The 20,391-nt window shown below is 36.8% G+C and overlaps 1 protein-coding gene and 1 pseudogene across 1 annotated transcript in view; both read right to left on the reverse strand.

Annotated features, from left to right (window-relative positions):
- The window catches only part of LOC127629980 (S-adenosyl-L-methionine-dependent tRNA 4-demethylwyosine synthase TYW1), a 99,688-nt gene extending 86,110 nt beyond the window's left edge, over positions 1-13,578 (reverse strand). Inside the window, exons 1-7 of the mRNA XM_052107330.1 lie at positions 13,395-13,578; positions 12,167-12,297; positions 11,905-12,039; positions 11,705-11,806; positions 9,069-9,263; positions 6,854-7,132; positions 4,491-4,610 (exon numbers count right to left, since the gene is read on the reverse strand). Coding sequence (XP_051963290.1) covers positions 4,491-4,610; positions 6,854-7,132; positions 9,069-9,263; positions 11,705-11,806; positions 11,905-12,039; positions 12,167-12,297; positions 13,395-13,452 — 1,020 coding nt within the window. The 5' untranslated portion in view covers positions 13,453-13,578. The remainder of the gene's footprint in view (positions 1-4,490; positions 4,611-6,853; positions 7,133-9,068; positions 9,264-11,704; positions 11,807-11,904; positions 12,040-12,166; positions 12,298-13,394) is intronic.
- Positions 13,579-18,415: 4,837 nt separating this feature from the next.
- Positions 18,416-20,117, reverse strand: LOC127629521 (ion channel TACAN-like; annotated as a pseudogene).
- Between the last annotated feature and the right edge of the window lie 274 nt (positions 20,118-20,391).

Consider the following 20,391-nt stretch of genomic DNA (forward strand, 5'->3'; position numbering starts at 1 on the left):
CGCACAAGGAGCACGAGGACTCCTTTTATGATACTTTTGGCTCCTTTTTAAGCTTCAAAGTGAATCATTAGCACCTGCTATTGTAATGAAAAGATGGACCAGGATGTTCATAAAAAATTATGTTTTTGAGTTAAGAAAGTAAGTCATACGGGTTTGGAACAACATGAGGGTGAATTTTCATTTGCATTTTTAAGTGAACTATTCCTTTCACATTTTTCCCTGGGCACACAGCCTTGGTTACATTAGCAGAAAAGATGCAGATTTTGTTTTTTTACAATTTCTCTTTAAAATAATGTGAATTGATAAATGGTCCACAATTTAACCTCGGACAATTTTATCTATGCTATCTTTAAATGTAAAAATTAAAACGCAGATAAATCCATCACATTTTTCATAACCCTATTTGCTCTCTCCTGTAATTAGCTGCCATCAGACAGCAGCTGACACAAAGCATTTGGGATATTCTTTGATCGGATTATTTGGAACATCAAAAGACGCTGATTGCTTGAGCTGCAAACCATATTTCCAAAAACCTCTGTAAAGCCATCATCTCAAACGGTTTAAACATGCATCTGATCCTGGTGGCATCCATTAAGTGCTTTTACTGGACTAAAGTGGGGTACACTAAATTTCAGCACTCACAGCCTCTCTGTTATGATAAAGATGTAAGTGTGTGTGTGTGTGTGTGTGTGTGTGTGTGTGTGTGTGGAAAGATCTGTCTGTGCTTCTGTGTCATGAATCACTGCTGCGCACAGGCCTGTGAAGTGGGCGTCAGTGATCACAGTTCACAGTTATGAAAGTACTCCTAGCGCCTGCTGGAGCTGCTGTCTGCTGTAGCAAACCATCTGCCACTCGGTCTCCATCAATGGAGCCACTGCCTGTTTCTTCCCAGCACTTTGGCCTTTTAAAGGAATACTACTCCCAAAAATAAAATTCTGTCATTATTTACTCATCCTTAAGTTCACGTTCCAAACCAATATGATGCTTCGTTTTTGGTTGGGGGTGTTCTGGATATGAAAGCTAAAACTTTTGAAGAATCTATACGCAGCTTTAGTTATAGGTGTTCACAGTGACCATGGCTGACAAGCCCAAACATTTTTTTTAAATCTCCATAAGACCAACATAAAAGCAGTCAAACCATCTTGCGCGCTACATTCCAAGTCTTCTAGAGTCATACGATAGCTTTGTGTGAGGAACAGGCTGAAATTTAGGTCATTATTCAAAAGAAAATTTCCCCCTGTGCCAAAGCTTGTTCAAGTCTGTATTTGTGTCTAGATTCAAAAAGTGATGTGTCAAAACGTTCTAGATGCAAATGTGGGCTAGACATAAGCTTCAGATGAGGGGAAGATTATCAGTGGAAACCTTTTCAAGTTCGGTCTGTTCCAATGATTTGGAAGACTTGAATTGCGATATTAATAATTTATAAAAAATCTATTGAAAAATTGGACATACTGTATATCTCTATAATTATGTAATAGCTCTGAAATGGTTTAAATTAGTTTTTTTAAATCAGAGCCAAACCATCCTTTTATCCAAACAGCCATTGTAGGAAAGAAAATTCAATATTTTTAAGGCATTTAATTAAAATCTATTTAAAAATAATTAAGGCATGTTTCTTGCAGTTTCTCACTACATGAACACAATGGAGAATGATATTTGATCACTTTCTTAGACATCTACTTTTATATTTATATTTTATATACAATGATACGTTGTAGCTTAATAAAAAGCATTATTTACCTGCATATACAGTGAGGAAAATAAGTATTTGAACACCCTGCTATTTTGCAAGTTCTCCCACTTAGAAATCATGGAGGGGTCTGAAATTGTCATCATAGGTGCATGTCCACTGTGAGAGACATAATCTAAAAAATAAAATCCAGAAATCACAATGTATGATTTTTTATCTATTTATTTGTATGATACAGCTGCAAATAAGTATTTGAACACCTGTCTATAGGCTAGAATTCTGACCCTCAAAGACCTGTTAGTCTGCCTTTAAAATGTCCACCTCCACTCCATTTATTATCCTAAATTAGATGCACCTGTTTGAGGTCGTTAGCTGCATAAAGACACCTGTCCACCCCATACAATCAGTAAGAATCCAACTACTAACATGGCCAAGACCAAAGAGCTGTCCAAAGACACTAGAGACAAAATTGTACACCTCCACAAGGCTGGAAAGGGCTACGGGAAATTGCCAAGCAGCTTGGTGAAAAAAGGTCCACTGTTGGAGCAATCATTAGAAAATGGAAGAAGCTAAACATGACTGTCAATCTCCCTCGGACTGGGGCTCCATGCAAGATCTCACCTCGTGGGGTCTCAATGATCCTAAGAAAGGTGAGAAATCAGCCCAGAACTACACGGGAGGAGCTGGTCAATGACCTGAAAAGAGCTGGGACCACCGTTTCCAAGGTTACTGTTGGTAATACACTAAGACGTCATGGTTTGAAATCATGCATGGCACGGAAGGTTCCCCTGCTTAAACCAGCACATGTCAAGGCCCGTCTTAAGTTTGCCAATGACCATTTGGATGATCCAGAGGAGTCATGGGAGAAAGTCATGTGGTCAGATGAGACCAAAATAGAACTTTTTGGTCATAATTCCACTAACCGTGTTTGGAGGAAGAAGAATGATGAGTACCATCCCAAGAACACCATCCCTACTGTGAAGCATGGGGGTGGTAGCATCATGCTTTGGGGGTGTTTTTCTGCACATGGGACAGGGCTGACTGCACTGTATTAAGGAGAGGATGACTGGGGCCATGTATTGCGAGATTTTGGGGAACAACCTCCTTCCCTCAGTTAGAGCATTGAAGATGGGTTGAGGCTGGGTCTTCCAACATGACAATGACCCGAAGCACACAGCCAGGATAACCAAGGAGTGGCTCTGTAAGAAGCATATCAAGGTTCTGGCGTGGCCTAGCCACTCTCCAGACCTAAACCCAATAGAGAATCTTTGGAGGGAGCTCAAACTCCGTGTTTCTCAGCGACAGCCCAGAAACCTGACTGATCTAGAGAAGATCTGTGTGGAGGAGTGGGCCAAAATCCCTCCTGCAGTGTGTGCAAACCTGGTGAAAAACTACAGGAAACGTTTGACCTCTGTAATTGCAAACAAAGGCTACTGTACCAAATATTAACACTGATTTTCTCAGGTGTTCAAATACTTATTTGCAGCTGTATCATACAAATAAATAGTTAAAAAATCATACATTGTGATTTCTGGATTTTTTTTTTTTAGATTATGTCTCTCACAGTGGACATGCACCTACGATGACAATTTCAGACCCCTCCATGATTTCCAAGTGGGAGAACTTGCAAAATAGCAGGGTGTTCAAATACTTATTTTCCTCACTGTATATATTTTAATAAAACATTTTATATGAATAAACAATGTGTGCAAAAACTGCTCAATATATAATAATATAACACTGAATTATAATAATTTTTTTAGGATTAGACTGGTTTAATATACAAGTAATATATGTTATAATCTATTAGATGGATAGTTCCCTCAAAAAAACATTTCTCTCTTCTGCTGAACACAAACAAAGGTTTTTAGGAGAATATTTCAGCTCAGTATGTCCACACAATGCAAGTGAATGGTGGCCAGAACTCAGATGACATGGATTTGACCACTGGATTCATATGGATTACTTTTATGCTGCCTTTATGTGCTTTATGGACCTTCAATGTTCTGGCCACCATTCACTTGCATTGACTGGACCTACAGAAATATTCTTCTAAAAACCATTGTTTGTGTTCAGCAGAAGAAATAAAGTTATACACATCAGGAATGGGATGAGGATGGGTAAATGATGAGAGAATTTTTGGGTGACCTTTCCCTTTAACTTCACCTTCACATGGGGCTTTTATTTTGAAAATGAAAGTGACAGAGTGTGAAAGTTTACAATATTCCGCTTCTGGTGAAACACCATCATCTCCTTTCCTCTTATACTGTCAGTGTTTGTAGATTTCTATTATAACTTGTAATGATTACTAATGTTTGGAATTGCATGAAAGCTTGAACCTGCAAGTGAACTGTTCTAGTGCTAAAGTGCTAAAAACAATGATCCATAAGCGCCACACGTGCACAGAACAGCGTGTCATCCGATTATTCCCATTCCCATCGCAATTATAACATGTATATTCAATATATCGACCAGCCTTTTAGTGCAACAGTTATCTTGACTATTATGATACTTGAATGGCACTCTTCTTGTGTTTGTTCTGTTCTTTTGCACACGGTCACTATGAGCTGTTGTATAGAAAACAAAAATTGCCCTAAGATTCTTTAAAAAAACATATATTTCAAAAACTGTTACACAGAAAAATAAAAGCATACAGGTTTGGAACAACATAAGTGTGAGTAAATAATTACATCATTTTCATTTTTGGGTGAACTATTCCTTTAAAATACCCACCAGAGCCCATCTCTGTAGAGCATAAAGCACTAGTAAACATTCAAGTGGAGCTGGTTCTTTTTTTTACCTTGGCTTTCTTCAAGCGGTTCATCACATTCCCCAGGTCTTCCAGGTCAATAACAGAGCGATGAGACTCGTCTTCCTCCGCTGAAGACTCTGCATCACTGCTGGACTCCATCAGCTCCTCCTAAAAAACAGAGAACTTTGAGCAAAACCTGTTACAACCTGCCCAAAATTACACCTCTCACCTCAGAGATCATGATTAGGGGTGGCTAAAAATATAGATTTTCATTTAAACAATCTTGATATAATTTCTTAAATCTCAAGATCGATCTTTTACTCTATGCGCAACGCTCCAACTACAATGAGAGGAAATCACTTGCATTTGCACTACGTGACTAAAATGTATATTCCGTACACAAATGAGCCAAAACATTATGATCACCTGTCCAACATGTTGTAGATTCTCCGCGTGCTGCCAATACAGCACCGACACGCTGAGGCATGGATTCTACAAGACCCCTGAATGTGTCCTGTGGTATCTGGCACCAAGACACTAGCAACAGATCCTTCAAGTCCTGTAAGTTGCAAGGTGGAGCTGCCATGGATCTGACTTGTTGGTCCAGCACATCCCACAGATTCTCAATTGGACTGAGATCTGGGGAATTTGGAAGCCCGGGCAACACCTTGAACTCTTCATCATGTTCCTCAAACAATTCCCAACAATGTGTGCAGTGTGGCAGTGCACATTATGCTGCTGAAAGAGGCCACTGCTATCAGGAAATATTATTGCAATGAAGGGGTGTACCTGGTCTGCAACAATGTTTAGGTAGGTGGCACATGTTACACTGATGTCCACATGAATGGACCCAGGGTTTCCCAACAGAACATTGCCCAGAACATCACACTCCCTCCACTGGCTTGTTGTCCTCCCACAGTGCATCCTGGTGCCATCACTTCCCCAGGTAACAGCACACACTTGCATGGCCTTCCACGTTATGTAAATGAAAACGGGACTCATCGGACCAGGCGGCATTCTTCCACTGCTCCATGGTCCAGTTCCGAGGCTTGTGAGCCCATTGTAGGCACTTTCGATATTGGACAGGGGTCATCATGGGCACTCTGACCAGTCAGCGGCTACACAGCCCAATAAGCAGCAGTGTTGTGAAATAAGCAGCGATGCACTGTGTGTTGTGAAATAGTCATCCCGTAACTATTATTACAATTTTCTGTGACTTGTGCCTCAGTAGACTTTCTGTCGGTTCAGACCAGACGAGATAGCCTTCGTTGCCCTCGCACATCGATGAGCCTTGGGCGCCCAATATCCTGTCGCCGGTTTGTGGTTTGTCCCTCCTTGGACCTCTGTCAGTAGGTACTCACCACTGCTGACCGGGAGCACCCCACAAGTTTTGCTGTTTCAGAGATGCTCTGACCCAGTCATCTGGCCATAATAATTTGGCCCTTGTGAAAGTCGTTCAGGTCTTTACTCCTGCACATTTCTCCTACATTCAACACAATGACTATGAGAACTGATTGTTCGCTAACATCTAATCTATCCAGACCTTGACATGTGGCCTTGTTAGGAGATGGTAAACGTTATTCGCTTCAACTGTGAGCGGTCTTGATGTTTTGGCTCATCAGTGTATATGGCAACTGGCTGGTAAATGTTGAGATTTCACTCACCAGTGATTGTGTATTACAGTGAAATATTTTGCAGCAAGATCTTTTCACTGCGTTTTGAGAGTAAAAGTTGTTCCATGTAATGTGTGTGAGCAATTGGAGTCTCTCTTGTTAACAAGAACTCATTTACAAATGCTTTTTACAGCAATGCGGTCTCTCTTAAAGACACAGTAACACGTGTTCAACAAATCAATGTAAATGCCTGTAAATAGTACAAATAATGCAATTAAACAGAAAACATGTAACAAAACCTTATACATGCAATTAAATATCATATTTATTGATTATAAAAACATTATAAACGTTCTACCCCTAAAGTGATGTACACTCACATGAGACAAGGACTATGGGAGAAAAGATGCAATGAAAGTGAATAGAGACTGAGGCTAAAATACTGCCAAACAACTCCTTTTATGTTTCACAGAAGAAAGAAATTATACGGATTTGCAACAATATGAGGGTGAGCATATAATGACAGAATTATCATTTTGGGGTCAACTATCCCTTTAAAGAGTATTAACTTAATTGGAATGCTATACCCTAAAAGTGTTTCAATAAAATATATGAGAGAACATTTAAAACAGACCATCTAAGAGAGTAAGTCTGTAATGTCACCCCTGCTATTCCGATCAAATTTACATGAGTGCACCACAGACTGCAGAGGAACAAACTGCTCTCTGGGTGTGCAGTGCGAGAGCTGTTACCATGACTACACATGTTTAAAGACATCAGAGAGAAGGACTGGCTTGCCTCAGAGTTGCTCTTCTCAGCGAGCGAGAGATTGTCCTCTGCCTCCTCCTTATGTTTCTTCTTATTTTTGCAGTTGCCATTCTTGCACTTGCCAGAGCAGGCTTTCTTCTCACCCTTGACCAGGGCTTGTAAACGGCTCAGGAACTTTGATTTCCAGGCCTGGAAGTCAGCCTGCACACTGCCGTGGCAGCTCTTCACCACGTTGCAGTCGCCCTCTCCTCTGGTCATGATCCGGGCAGCGCTCAGCATCCATAACCACTTATCTAAGTTCTTGCTGACCTGTGATTATTTTCAGAAAAGTGACCAAAACGGTGTGAGTAATTTTATATCACGATTTATTACAAGGTTCTCTGGAATACTTGATTCTGATTAATTTATAGTTGCATTCAGCAAAACATTTCTGAATAATGACTGTTGTCCATAGCTACAGTACACTGTATAACTGACCATTCATTCGGGCAATATATTTTTCCTACATAACATTTCTCGTATCACTCTGTGTATTCTACAAGTAAGCTAAAAAAATTTCTTCAACTCATATCAGTATTACTTGTCAAGGTATTTATTTATTTGATAAGTAGCCATGTAATAAATGGGATAATGTCATTATCACCCCTCCACTTCACATTTGGGTCCTAATCACCCTACCAGGGTTTATTTTACGATGATGACTGGTTCAGTGTATATCATCCCTTATTATCACTTATTTTTGCTGGAATTTCAACCCAAAATATTCTATTTTATAACCTTATTATGTAGTAATGCCTATTTTTGGATAATCCCTTTAATTAAATACTTTACAAATTAAAGGTACTTTATCAAATTTAACATTATAATATTATTGAATGTGTAAAGTGCAAAGCCATGGTAAAACAGCTTTCACGGTGAACAATTGAATTCTCTATTAATGATTATTCTATATAAACGTTGTAATGTTATTTGGCAACCATAAACTACCTACAGTTATACCATGGTAAACATTGTTCAGTATAATCTTTACAGGTTGACACATTTCTACTGACCATCGGTGGGTAATGTACAGAGATCAACCAATAGTGGATTTTACAGATAACTAAGGTGGAGGTAAAGGCTGATAACAATTAATCATCTGATATTTTTTTTTTTTTTTTTTTTTACAATCGATGGACACTTATTTTGGGACTCTTATTTTGAAATGGAGACTTGTCTCCATTATAACCAGATTGTGTTTATACTGTACAAACTGAATTTAAAAAAAACGTATCTGGTGAAAAAAATATATATATACGTGTGTGCGTGTGTGTGTGTGTATAGTATAATTGTTTCACCAGATGAGATTTTCTATTATTATTTACAAGATATGAAGATATGCATCTAATAAAAAAAATATATATATATTTGCCCTCAATTTAGAACACTTGATTATCTAATTAAAAAATATATATGCATTGAAGTGAAGATAAAAATCTGGATGAATACCGTCAGTGATAAAAGATTTAAATAGAAAATCCCCATGAGATATCAGTGAGGCTGCTGTTATACTGTAGAATCAAGCCGGGAAATCTGAGAAAAAAACCCCAAAACAAACTATCAGCATAGATTTTTGCCATTAACCGATAGTTCCAAAAAGCAATTATTTGCACTGATTAATCAGTAAAACCGATATATCAGTCTACCTCTAGTACTGTATATACCAGCGCTAATAAAAGCATGCGGCCCTTGAGCCATTTTTTGTGGCCAGCGTCATCCTCAAAAATATATTATTCAATATAAAATGTGTATGAATTGTGAGATGTCTATTCTGGAGAGTATTAACAGTAGTTTTTTGTATCGCTGAAATGCTGTACAGTTAGAGAGGGAAATAAACTGCAAAAGCATGAAATAAATTAAATAAACAATTAGAAAGAATATCTTAGCGTAGCATTACACAAGAGGTCAGTGTACGTGCACATTCATAACATGCGTGCACGCGCAATCTGTCACTCAAACATGCCCGCTCGCAATTTCACTTTAGAGTCACTCATTACACAGAGAGAGATAGTCTATTGTGATACTGCATTGTGGACCCTGAGCTTTCCGAAGTTGAGTAACTGCTATATGCTGTCCATAAAATGGACATACATTTAACATTTATTCAAATTGTTATGCAGATCATGTCAGAATTATAATGTCTGTAACTTTTATACAACAAAATCTATAACGAAACGGAGACCGAAAAAACTTAAGTGTGTCTCACAGTGTTGTAATGGCCGATGTAAACGGAGTTGCCCAGCCCAAAGACAGCGTATCTCATTCCCTTCAAGTAAGTTTTCCCATATCGAAAGTCAGTGGATGCCTCCTCAAGCCATTTACAGAACCATTCAGCATTCTCAGTGGGCTGTCCATCAGTGTATGTGGCCACAAGGAACACACAGATCATCTTGCTTGTGCACTAAAGAAGGACACAAATAAAGATTTCAATTATGTGCATGAAGACATTAGAGGCTCATCTGGTAGATGGAGGACAGAAATTCATTTGCTAGACACAAAGCTATATTCAAAACAAAAACAACACTGCAAATAAAATGTAATACATTGAGAAAAAATACTTTAAGAAAACAAATTATTATAAGAAACTGAAAAATAAAATGTACTTTCAGTTTTTAATATTCTTTTCCTTTTGTTAAATACATAACATTTCTTCAATATTTGTTGGTTGTGAGCTGAAAGGCTGATACATCTTTTAACAAACTGGAACAGGGTGTCATTTATTTTAAAGCTACAAGTTAATTTTAGGGGTGTAAAAATTCATTGATTTGAAAATGAAAATTCAATGCATCGATTAAAATTGCATTTATTATATATATGTATATATGAAAGAAATTCTCTCCCAGCTAATGCTGTTAATTATACAGGGGATCTTCTAACTAGGTACATTACGAAAACTGGGTTTTAACAGGCAGAGTTTTTAAAATCAAATGTAATACTTTTTAAGACATTTTTCAAGACCTGAACAAAAACAAATTAGAGATCGACCGATATTGGATTGTGCTGATATGCTCATGTGTTGAAAAGCAATTCATCTGCAAATAGTTTTTTAAAATTAGTGGCCTATATTAAATGTCCTTCCTGTGATGGGAGGGCCAGACAGAGGCTACAAGAGATCAAACTGAATTAAATTCCAGATGGAGTTTATGGTACACCCAGAATACCTATAACTAGTGGGAAAATGTAAAGATTTGATTCATATTGCAAAGCTTTTCACTTCAAAGGCTGCAATACACCAGGGACTCTTATTTTGAAATGTTTGCACTTCACTGCTTCCAGTTGCTCATTCAAACAAATAAGGGATATAAAATGTGCACTCCTACAATAATCTACAACTGTATTCGGATAGAACTGGGTGTGGGCGGGGCTTAAACCGGAAGTATGTCAAAACTAAGTGAAACGCCCATTTTTAAATGTTACTCATACATTTATAGTTTCTATTAATAAAATATGCCTTGTTTATGCCTATTCATAATCACAGCCTAATAATAATTTTATTATTATTATTTTGATTATTATTATTATTGGCCCAATAGACCAATTATTATTTAAAATATATATTCTTTTTATATATTTTATTTACCAGATGAAGCTGAATTTGTAGGCTACATTAACTGTGGAATATGTTGTGGTTTCTCCTGATATTTCAGATATTAATATCTGCATTAAACAGAATTTTCATTTGTTTGTGCTTGTACAAAAAGGTGTCAAGCAAAATGTCAAGCACACATTTTGCAGTGAATAATAAATACATTAATACATTAAAAGAAATGAAAATAAAATCAATATAGCCAACAACCAGGTTAAAGTCCTGTAAATCTAACAGGAATTTTTACGATAGGACACCATTAATTAGTTAAATAATAATAATGTCACATTTATATAGCACCTTTCCAGTTCAAGAACACTTAACTGTCAAATTTAGCACAGTTTAAAGAAGAAGAAAAAATCCCCCAGAGCAACCTGAATGGTGCCTTGCTCAAGGACACAATGGTGGTGGCCGTGGGGATCGAACATCACGCTCAGGTTTAGCAATAAATAAATGAATACATGCGAGTCACAAGTAAATTGTGTGATACATTAATATAGACATTTCAAGAAGTGTAAAATATATATGATGTTGTATCTTAGTTAATGTTACACTTGATAAGCTCCAGATGCACACAATTAACAACAGTCTCTAGAGTTTACTGCGAATGGTGCCAAAAACAAAACATCCCGTGAGCTGCAGTTCTGCAGATGGAAATGACTTGTTGATGAGAGAGGTCAACAGAGAATGGCCAGACTGGTTCAAACTGGACAAAGTCTACAGTATCTCAGATAACCACTCTGTACAATCGTGGTGAGAAGAATAAAAACTCAGAATGCTATTCTGAGATGCGGGTAAGCGCTGTTTTGGTGGCACAAGGGGGACCTACACAATATTAGGCAGGTGGGATAATATTATTTAATGGGGTTTACTGGATGGGCAAGGAAAAGGTGGGAACCGGCAGAACAGTCAAAATAATTTTAATGACATAACTGAACTTAAACTATCATAAACACTCAGACACACACATAGCGGTTGTGTGTGTCCCTCTCTCTTTATGCCACTCCCGGCTGATTAGTACAATTCATCATCAGGCATGCATCCTCATGGCCAGGCCATGCCCTCCTCCTCGTCACACTATCCAACACACCAGCAAGCAATTGTCCATCTCCCATGTGATTCTGCAGCACAACCCATGTTTGTGATGTGAATGAAATTATTAATCCTGCTAAACTGAGATTCAGTTTAATTGCATTACCTTTCAGCAACCCAAATGCAACATGCTAAATCAGCTTCTTAGACAGTCTTTGACTCACCTCCTCTGCCAATCTGTCATCTGGGTCATATTCTTTCATGTCTATAACCTCACACTGGAGCCCCTGAGCCCTGACGTCTTCAGCAAGCTCTTTGGCAAATTCCTGTGTAGTTAGAAATTGTTAATTTACAACAACATAACATATACGCATGTAATATTTTAACACTCCTGACAGTATTATTTGCAGCTTCAAACACAAACCTTTGCAGTTCCAGTCTGTGATCCATAAAAGACTTTGACCCCAGCAACATGAATAACTTGCATTGTTTCAGGTGACAATTCCTGATTTTCCAAAGATCTTTGAGGCCACAGACTTATCATTTTTATATTTTTTTTCTACAAGAGAAACAGAAATTCCATTAAGCCATCATGGGCAACTATAACAGAGGGAAAAGAAAAGCTGCAACTAACAATGGCAGTCAGGTGATGGAAGGCCTTTCAGAATAAACAAACAATTCATTACCTTCTTGAAAGAAAAGTTCACAGTAAACCAGATTCCTATGAGAATGGCAAAAGTGGTGTACACATATAACCTGTTCTGCCACACAGTCAGCAGGTAACTCGCAGTGTAATCCCAAACATCATTTAAAGCACCTGTGAATGAATGTCAATAGAGTGTGTATATGGTAATACAGGTACCTCACACATACAGTACTGTGCAAAGGTTTTAGGCACTTTTGAAACATGTTGCATAGTGAGGATGTCTTCAAAAATAATGCCATAAACAGTTTTAATTTATCAAATAATGTCATACAAAGTCCAGTAAACATAACAAAAAAAAAAGCTAAATCAATATTTGATGTGATCACCTTTGCCTTCAAAACAGCACCAATCCTTTTAGGTAAACATTGACACAGTTTTCTTTGTTGTTGGCAGATAAGATGTTTCAAGCTTCTTGGGAGAACTCACCACAGTTCTTTCATTTGATCAGTGCAAAAAAAACTGTTTCAATTGATTTTATTTATTCATTTAATCCCAGACTGACATGATGTTCAGTAGGGGATCTGTGGGGGACATACTGTCTGTTGCTGGGCTATCTTCTATTCTAATCTTTTCTATTTACAAAAGTAATGTTTGGGAGTCTAAAATTTAAATTTCCTATTGACACAGTAATGCTGAAGTTATACCTAATTATCTTAAGAGAATTGTTATTGCGAAACATCTTTTTTTGCACAGACATTTTTTTACAAACAAGACTTTTGCACAGTACAGTATATATTATGTTAATGTGTCTCTTTCACTGATATACAAAATTTTTCACATATTTGCACATATGTGCAAAATATAGCCTATTTCAAAATACAACAACAATTGTCGTTATATATATATATATATATATATATATATATATATATATATATACGTAGCATTAATTTCAACAAATATATATAAACATTTATGACTCATACATTTCTATGAATTCCTACACATATATGGAAACTTATAGAATGCATTAGTGAAAACCATGTTCTCCACATTTATTACTTCGTACAAAGTCGTAAAAAGTATTATTATCATATGTTGACACGTTAGGGATGAATACACTTTTATGTACGTATAGTCGTTTAATATGTACGTATAGTCGATACATTATATTACATATAATGTATCTACACTGGTGAGTGTTTATATAAAGCACTTCTCTGTTGTTTATGCTAGTTGCAAATAGGCGCGTGTAGAATTAAACCCACCTGAGATCTCACCGCCGACTGCAGAATGCATAAAATCGAAAAGCATAGCTAAAAACATCTTTAACGCTCTAGAAAACAAAATTACAATTTATATGAATCTATAACAATAAAAAGGCATGGATTTAATTTGACTGTGAGGTATGTAAATGACTAGCTAACTTCACGAGAACATCTCAAAGGACGCCGCCATATTGTTATGGTAGGAATGCTGGGAAATGAGGTCATCTCAGGTCATAGAACGCTCTACGCAGAGCCATATAAAGAGAGAGTTGCGACAACTCCATTGACTCCAATGGAACGTTTTTTTTTTACAGCAATGGCAGCTCGTGGAGCCTCTCAATAGTTCCCGGAAGTAGCAGCAAACACCGTAGAGATGCATCAGAACAAACCGTTTGCGACGCACTTTTAAAAGGTGAGACGTTTAAAGAATAATATTTTCTTATTCTGTATATTATCAGTACATCTAAATAAAAATAACTTGTAAATTAAAACCTTATAGTTGAGTATTACTCATTAAATTAGGAGATAAGGGATGTTATCGGAAAACTAACAGATTAGGCAAGGATTGGAGCTGGATAAAGTTAGTAACGAACACCCTATTAATTGTAAAATCTTTGCAAATACCTCACACATTTTTTTGTTGTTGTAATTTTTATTTATATTTAGATTGCTCCTGCTGACTTGAGCCAACCATTTTTTCCTCCTCTCCATGTCAGTGGGGAAGCCATACATTCGCACACCTTTCTCTGAGCTGATTGGAGCATCCCCATGCAGCACAGCAAACCATGGTGAAAACTATGCAACGACAACATGAAAGAAAGGACACATACAAAATGCTTGGCATGCTATTTAATTTATTAGAAATGTATTCATGAATTGCTGTAAATAGTTATTGCATTTATTTGAATAAAAATACAAAAAAGTAATATCAGTAATATATTATTACAATTTAAAATAACTGTTTTCTATTTTAATGTATTTTAAAATGTAATTTACTCCTGTGATGCCAAGCTGAATTTTCAGCCTCATTACTTTTGAACGGCAGTTTATATACGAGTATGCTTAAGTTGTTTTAAAGCTGAATATATTGTGTATATGAATAAGTATTGTAAGAATTATACATTATAAAATATTTATAATACATAAATAATTATATTACTATATATAGAATTGTAAACAATAAGCTTCATTTCACTAAATTTTACATTTACGTAACTGCTGCTAATGGTTAATAGTTCATTGACCCATTGTGCGGTGCGAGCTGGAAATCACCTGTCACCAGACTGTCTCTGTACTATCTGAAAAGTCATAAATATGACATTAGTTACCATGAGATTAGTGAAAACAATGAACATGCGGTAACATAAAAAGGCAACAGAAACCCTAGCCTGAAATAAGTTGAGGCAAATAACGGTAAGCGAACACTAATCCTCAAATATTAGCTGATTTGATCTTTAAAAAACAACATCGCTGTAACAACATACTCATGCTACATACATATGTCGGTGTGTTACATAAATATATAAAATAAATGCATTTATTGACTACTAATTACCAGAAATCGCAGTTCTGTCACTAACAGTTTGGAATGACCGCAAAAGCACTTCCTGGAACTATCTGAAGTCTACGTGAATCACTTGACGATCAAGCATTTAGAACTTCCGTTGTCGCAACTCTCTCTTTATATGGCTCTGGCTCTACATAGTTAATAATAATAATAATAATAATAATAATACTTTACAATAAGGTACATTAGTTAATATTAACAAAAAATAAAGTGAAACATTTCGCTAATGCATTTGAAAAAGAACATAAATTAATGGAATGTTCAACCTAAAATTTAAATTCTCTAATCATTTACTCATCCTCATGCCATCCCAGAGGCGTATGACTTTTTTCTTCTACTGAACACAAACGAAGATTTTTAGAAGAATATTTCAGCTCTGTAGGTTCATACAATGCAAGTGAATGTGACCAAAATGTTGTAGCTCCAAAAATCACATAAAGGAAACATGAAAGTAATTGACAAAACTCCAGTTGTTTAATCCATATCTTCGGAATATGGATTTTAAGAAATGTATTATAATAACAGTACAAATGTTAGAAACATTTTTAATTTTATTAGAAACTATTGTTATGATGGTGTTACAATAATGTTCTATTTATTAACATTATTTAATGCATATTATGAACTAACAATAAACAAAATAAAAAACATTTTACCTTCACTGAAAGTGAAAGTGGAGATTTAGAGTAAAAAAAGGACTAACATTTTGATCACATCGCTTCTGGAGATATGGATTTAACCACTGGATTCATATGGATTTAAATAATGTTTCTTTTATGTGATTTTCAGAACTACAAAGGTCTGGTCACCATTCACTTTCATTGTAAGGACCTACAGAGCTGAGATATTCTTAATTTGTCAGTAGAACACAAATTAAATCTTAATTTGTGTTCTACTGAAGAAAGAAAGTTATACACATCTGGGATGGCATAAGGGTGAGTAAATGATGAGAGAATTAAAAATTTTGGGAGAACTAACCATTTAATGCATAATGAACTAACATTAAATAACAATGGACACTTGTGTTTTTTATAAACCAACAATAGCCAAGATTTCAAAATGTTGTTGTAACAGATAAAGGATGGGCAAGGAGGAGGCGGTTTGTTGAGAAACTCAACATAAAACAAACATAAACACAGACACACATGCAACATGGCCACATGGGTCACTCTGTCTCCCAAACCGGCACCTCAGGCTCCTCTTTATGCATCGTCACGGCCTGGCCACAGCCTTCTTGTCACAGTTGTTTATATTGTTTATAGTTCGTGATATGCATAATATAAATACAGTATGTTAATAAATAAAACCTTATTGTAACACCGTCATAACAGTTTTTTTTTTTCTTACATTAGTTCTGTTATTATAATGCATTTCTTAAGTGATCATAAAGTTGAGTTTACTCAAGGTTATACATTCCACTAAGTTATAGGCCAACAAAACACAAAGTTATTTTATTATCTTTTATTGCCCAAAAAAAAATCGATTTGCCTGCCTCTGCTCCACAGGGGACCTCCATCCCTACAACTCTCTACAACTCCCATGTTGGCTCGTTGGCCATGGCCATGGCAGATATGGGCTCATTAGCAATGACGTGGGATGCTGGCTTGGCAGCCATGACGTGAAAATCTATGTCGTGGAACTCTGGCTCGGCGGCAGCCATGTCGTGGAACTCTGGCTCGGTATCCGCCTCCCCCACAGTGAACATGGAACCAATGATCTGCAGGGCAAGGTCGATATATTGGGCCAGATTGAGGGGACTGCGACTGCCAGGCATCAAGGAGGAGATGGGCTCACTAAGTCTGACCCGAAAAATGTCCTTGAGGGTGAGCTCACCTGACAGGCTAGGGCACAAAAATCCTTGACGTAATCTTCCAGAGGGTGAGCTCACCTGACAGGCTAGGGCACAAAAATCCTTGACGTAATCTTCCAGAGGACAACTCCCCTGACAGAGGCTCAGAAGCTGAACTGCTGGGTCCATTGTGTGGTCGAGTATTCTGTAACATTTAGGCAGGCAGGACACAGGAGCAGATGAAGACGAGGACGACGACGACAACGACAACAACAACAACAACGACGATGATGATGATGATGATGATGATGATGAAGTGAACCCAAGTGCAGTTTATTAAAAGTGGTATCTAAGTGCAGAACATAACAAACAGAAACACAAGGCTACACAAACTGGACAATGGTAAACATGAGGGCATAAATACATGACATGGGGGAACATAAACTAATGATCAAACAGAACACTAAACAAGATAACAAGAAAATTTAACTAAACCAATGACAAACTAGAACTGATAACAACCTAATGAAACAATAAACCAATGAAAACAAGACACATGAACATGGAGAGCAAACAGGGCATCATCACATGACTAGGGAACCACATGACATGAAACAGGAACACATCTAAACATGACAAATGAGGTATAAATGATTATATTTTATGTGGAAATTAACATTATGCCACAAATAGTGAGCTTAACTTGTACTGAACCCGGAATATTCTTTAAAAACTTTAATATTATACTGACACGCCATTCTTTACTCAGTGAGCTGAGCCATTCTGAAAAGGGATACTGTTCCAAAGAACTGTTCCAGAATTGTAACACATAGAACAGTAAGAGTTGACCAGCACATTTAGTAAATTATCACTTTAAATGTGACAGAAAAAGGATAATTATATACTGTATGCTCTGATTGGTCCATTTTAAAAAAAATAATTCATCAAGAGTTATCTGATCCTCCATGGCAAATCATGATAATTTGTCAGGAATTCAGGAAAGACAAATATTTACTTGACCCAAGAAAAGAAAGGGAAGAAGAAATGTCAGTCCCCTCCTCATCCAAGACTGAAATCCCTCTATGTAAACACAAAGACAGTCAAATCCAAGTTGTGCCTTTCTCCTTGTGCTTTTAAGTCTATAGAGACATACACTTTGATAGTAGTACTGAAGTAATTGTACAAAGCCTGCCAGACAAAGCCACACATTCACTTTAGAATTGTTACCTGGAGTGCAACCATGTTTTCTGCCACAAAAGATGCATTAAAAGGCAGAGTTTCATGTTGCTTTGATAAAAAATAGGTCAGAAATTGGTTGCTGACTGATATGGTTCACCATCTGGCCTAAATACAAAAGAATTGTTGTTTGATTAGTCATTCATTAATAACATGTGCAACAGTTTTGGTTGCATCACCCAAAAATGGAAATTCTCTCATCATTTACTCCCCCTCATGCCATCCCAAATGTGCATGACTTTCTTTCTTCAGCTAAACACTTTTGTGTTCTGCAGAAGAAAGAAAGTCATACACATCCGGGATGCCTTGAGGGGGAGTAAATGATGAGAGAATTTCCATTTTTGGGTGAACTATCACTTTAATAGAAAAACGTATTCGGTGAGTTAATGGGCACACTAACCATTATTAAAAAACATTTCTTGACATTTCTCACCAGGTAAGCATGACCCCAGACAGAAAGGTGAAAATGTAGTGATGGATAACCCACCAGCCCTTAATTCTGAAAATGCAAAGCATGCACATGAGTGTTGAGATGGACAAGTAAAGAGGATCAGGGCTATGTTAAAACTTACAAAATCCAGTATTCCTAACTTTGATTCTCCAAACATTAAAAGTTTTATAACTTGTTTCTATTGACAGATCGTGACCTGGATCCATTGCTGATAAGGATGCGTAAATGGATATTCAGGGTGCAATAGGACCAACCAACAGGAAGTTAAGAAGGGCATCCACAACTCTACAGAAACAACAAAGGCAAACTTGTGAAGTATTTGAATATGAAATGAGGCAAGGCTTGTCAGAGAGTTATGCTTGAACCCGGTCTTACCTGTAACTAATGAAGAAGGTCAGCAGAAACAGAATCATGGTTACAGCTTGAACCTTTCATATTCATCTTTATATTCAGCTCTACAGTAAAGGAGTAAAGGTAAATGATACAGTTTAAAATATGAGCCAATTAGAAAAAAGTTAGCTATTTCTCGTAGTGTTCATTTAAAGGTGCACTCAGTAACTTTTGCATTTGTGTCATCTTGAATGTACAGTGACACCTAGTGGCTTGGATGCAGCATCATTGAAAATCAATAATTTTTAGTTACAGATGCAATTGTCGAAATTCACTATTCACAGTCAGCCATGATAAATTTAATACAGGAGTGAAAGTGTCCAATAATCTAGGCGGTTACTGGGATTAAGCGAATAGTATTTGACTGGTCATGTGATTCTAATATGGCAGACCCCATGTGGGGACCCTCTCTATGTAGACTATAACAGCTTTTATAAGGTCATTATCTAATGTGATTGATCATGATGTTATACCTATGTTTCAAAATTACTATTAATTTCTTTAGGAAACTATGATACACTGGGACAGTACTTGACCTTTATGCTAATGTCTGGACATAAATGTATTGGCATGTACAGAATAAGTGGCCTGTATAAATAATTGGACTCTTTGTTAAGGAGGTTGACATTCACACTGCCAAGGACAAGGCTAAGATAGATCCTTGGAAAGAGAAGAAAATGTGACATACAAACTTCTGTTTGCAAAGCTTAAAAATCATCTTAAAATTGTAATAATCTTTCAGTACCCATTTTTCTTAGGAAGAAATGCTTCCATTTGAAAAAAAACATTCGGCATATCCTGGATCTGACCTTTGACCTCCTCTACAGTATTCTTCACCTCCTCTATAATTCCTTTACTGAATCTATTATTGGGTGCAGAAAAACTATATTAATGACCGAGAGTAACTGCTATTGTCTGTAAAGCCTCTGGTGGCTTTTAAGACAAAAAAACACTTTTGTGACCCACTTCTTCAAAAACTTGGATGTCTCCTTTAAATTCTTTCTCTGTCGAGCTATGGAGATAGCAAAGTTTTTTTGAAGTTTGAGACTTTTGAGACTTCATCTAACTTCTGCAAGTAGAGTCGATGGGTCTCCTAGGCACACAAAGTTTTGTTCACACAGAAAAGTTTAATTGCTGAGTATGGGCATTGTAAGATCATTTAAGTAAAAGTAATAAATGTTGATAAAGTAATAAAGTCCACTTTGAAAGGTTTGATCATTCCTGAAGCTTCTGGAATTCTTTCTCTTGAATCTCCCATTCTTGAAGGGCTGTTGTGAGTGCTGTCGACATGTGTGACTTTATCAGTAACAACTAATCAGTTTAACTAATCAGGTTCCTTTTTCTTCTATAATCGGTGAATGCAGTAAAAATGGATGCAAACAAATGTCTAAATTGGCTATTGCGAATTCAGTGGGGTATTTGAAGTGAGCTTCCGTAAAAAGCATTTCAATTGTCAATCTTCTTCGGATCTCTTATTTAGGGATTGTGGTTAGACTGGGTTGAACTTTGTAATGAACTTTGGCAGACTAGCTTGGCTGACCTATGACACACTTGTTTGCCTTGA

The sequence above is a fragment of the Xyrauchen texanus genome, chromosome 36, assembly GCF_025860055.1.
Source record: "Xyrauchen texanus isolate HMW12.3.18 chromosome 36, RBS_HiC_50CHRs, whole genome shotgun sequence".
Classification (NCBI taxonomy): Eukaryota; Metazoa; Chordata; class Actinopteri; order Cypriniformes; family Catostomidae; genus Xyrauchen; species Xyrauchen texanus.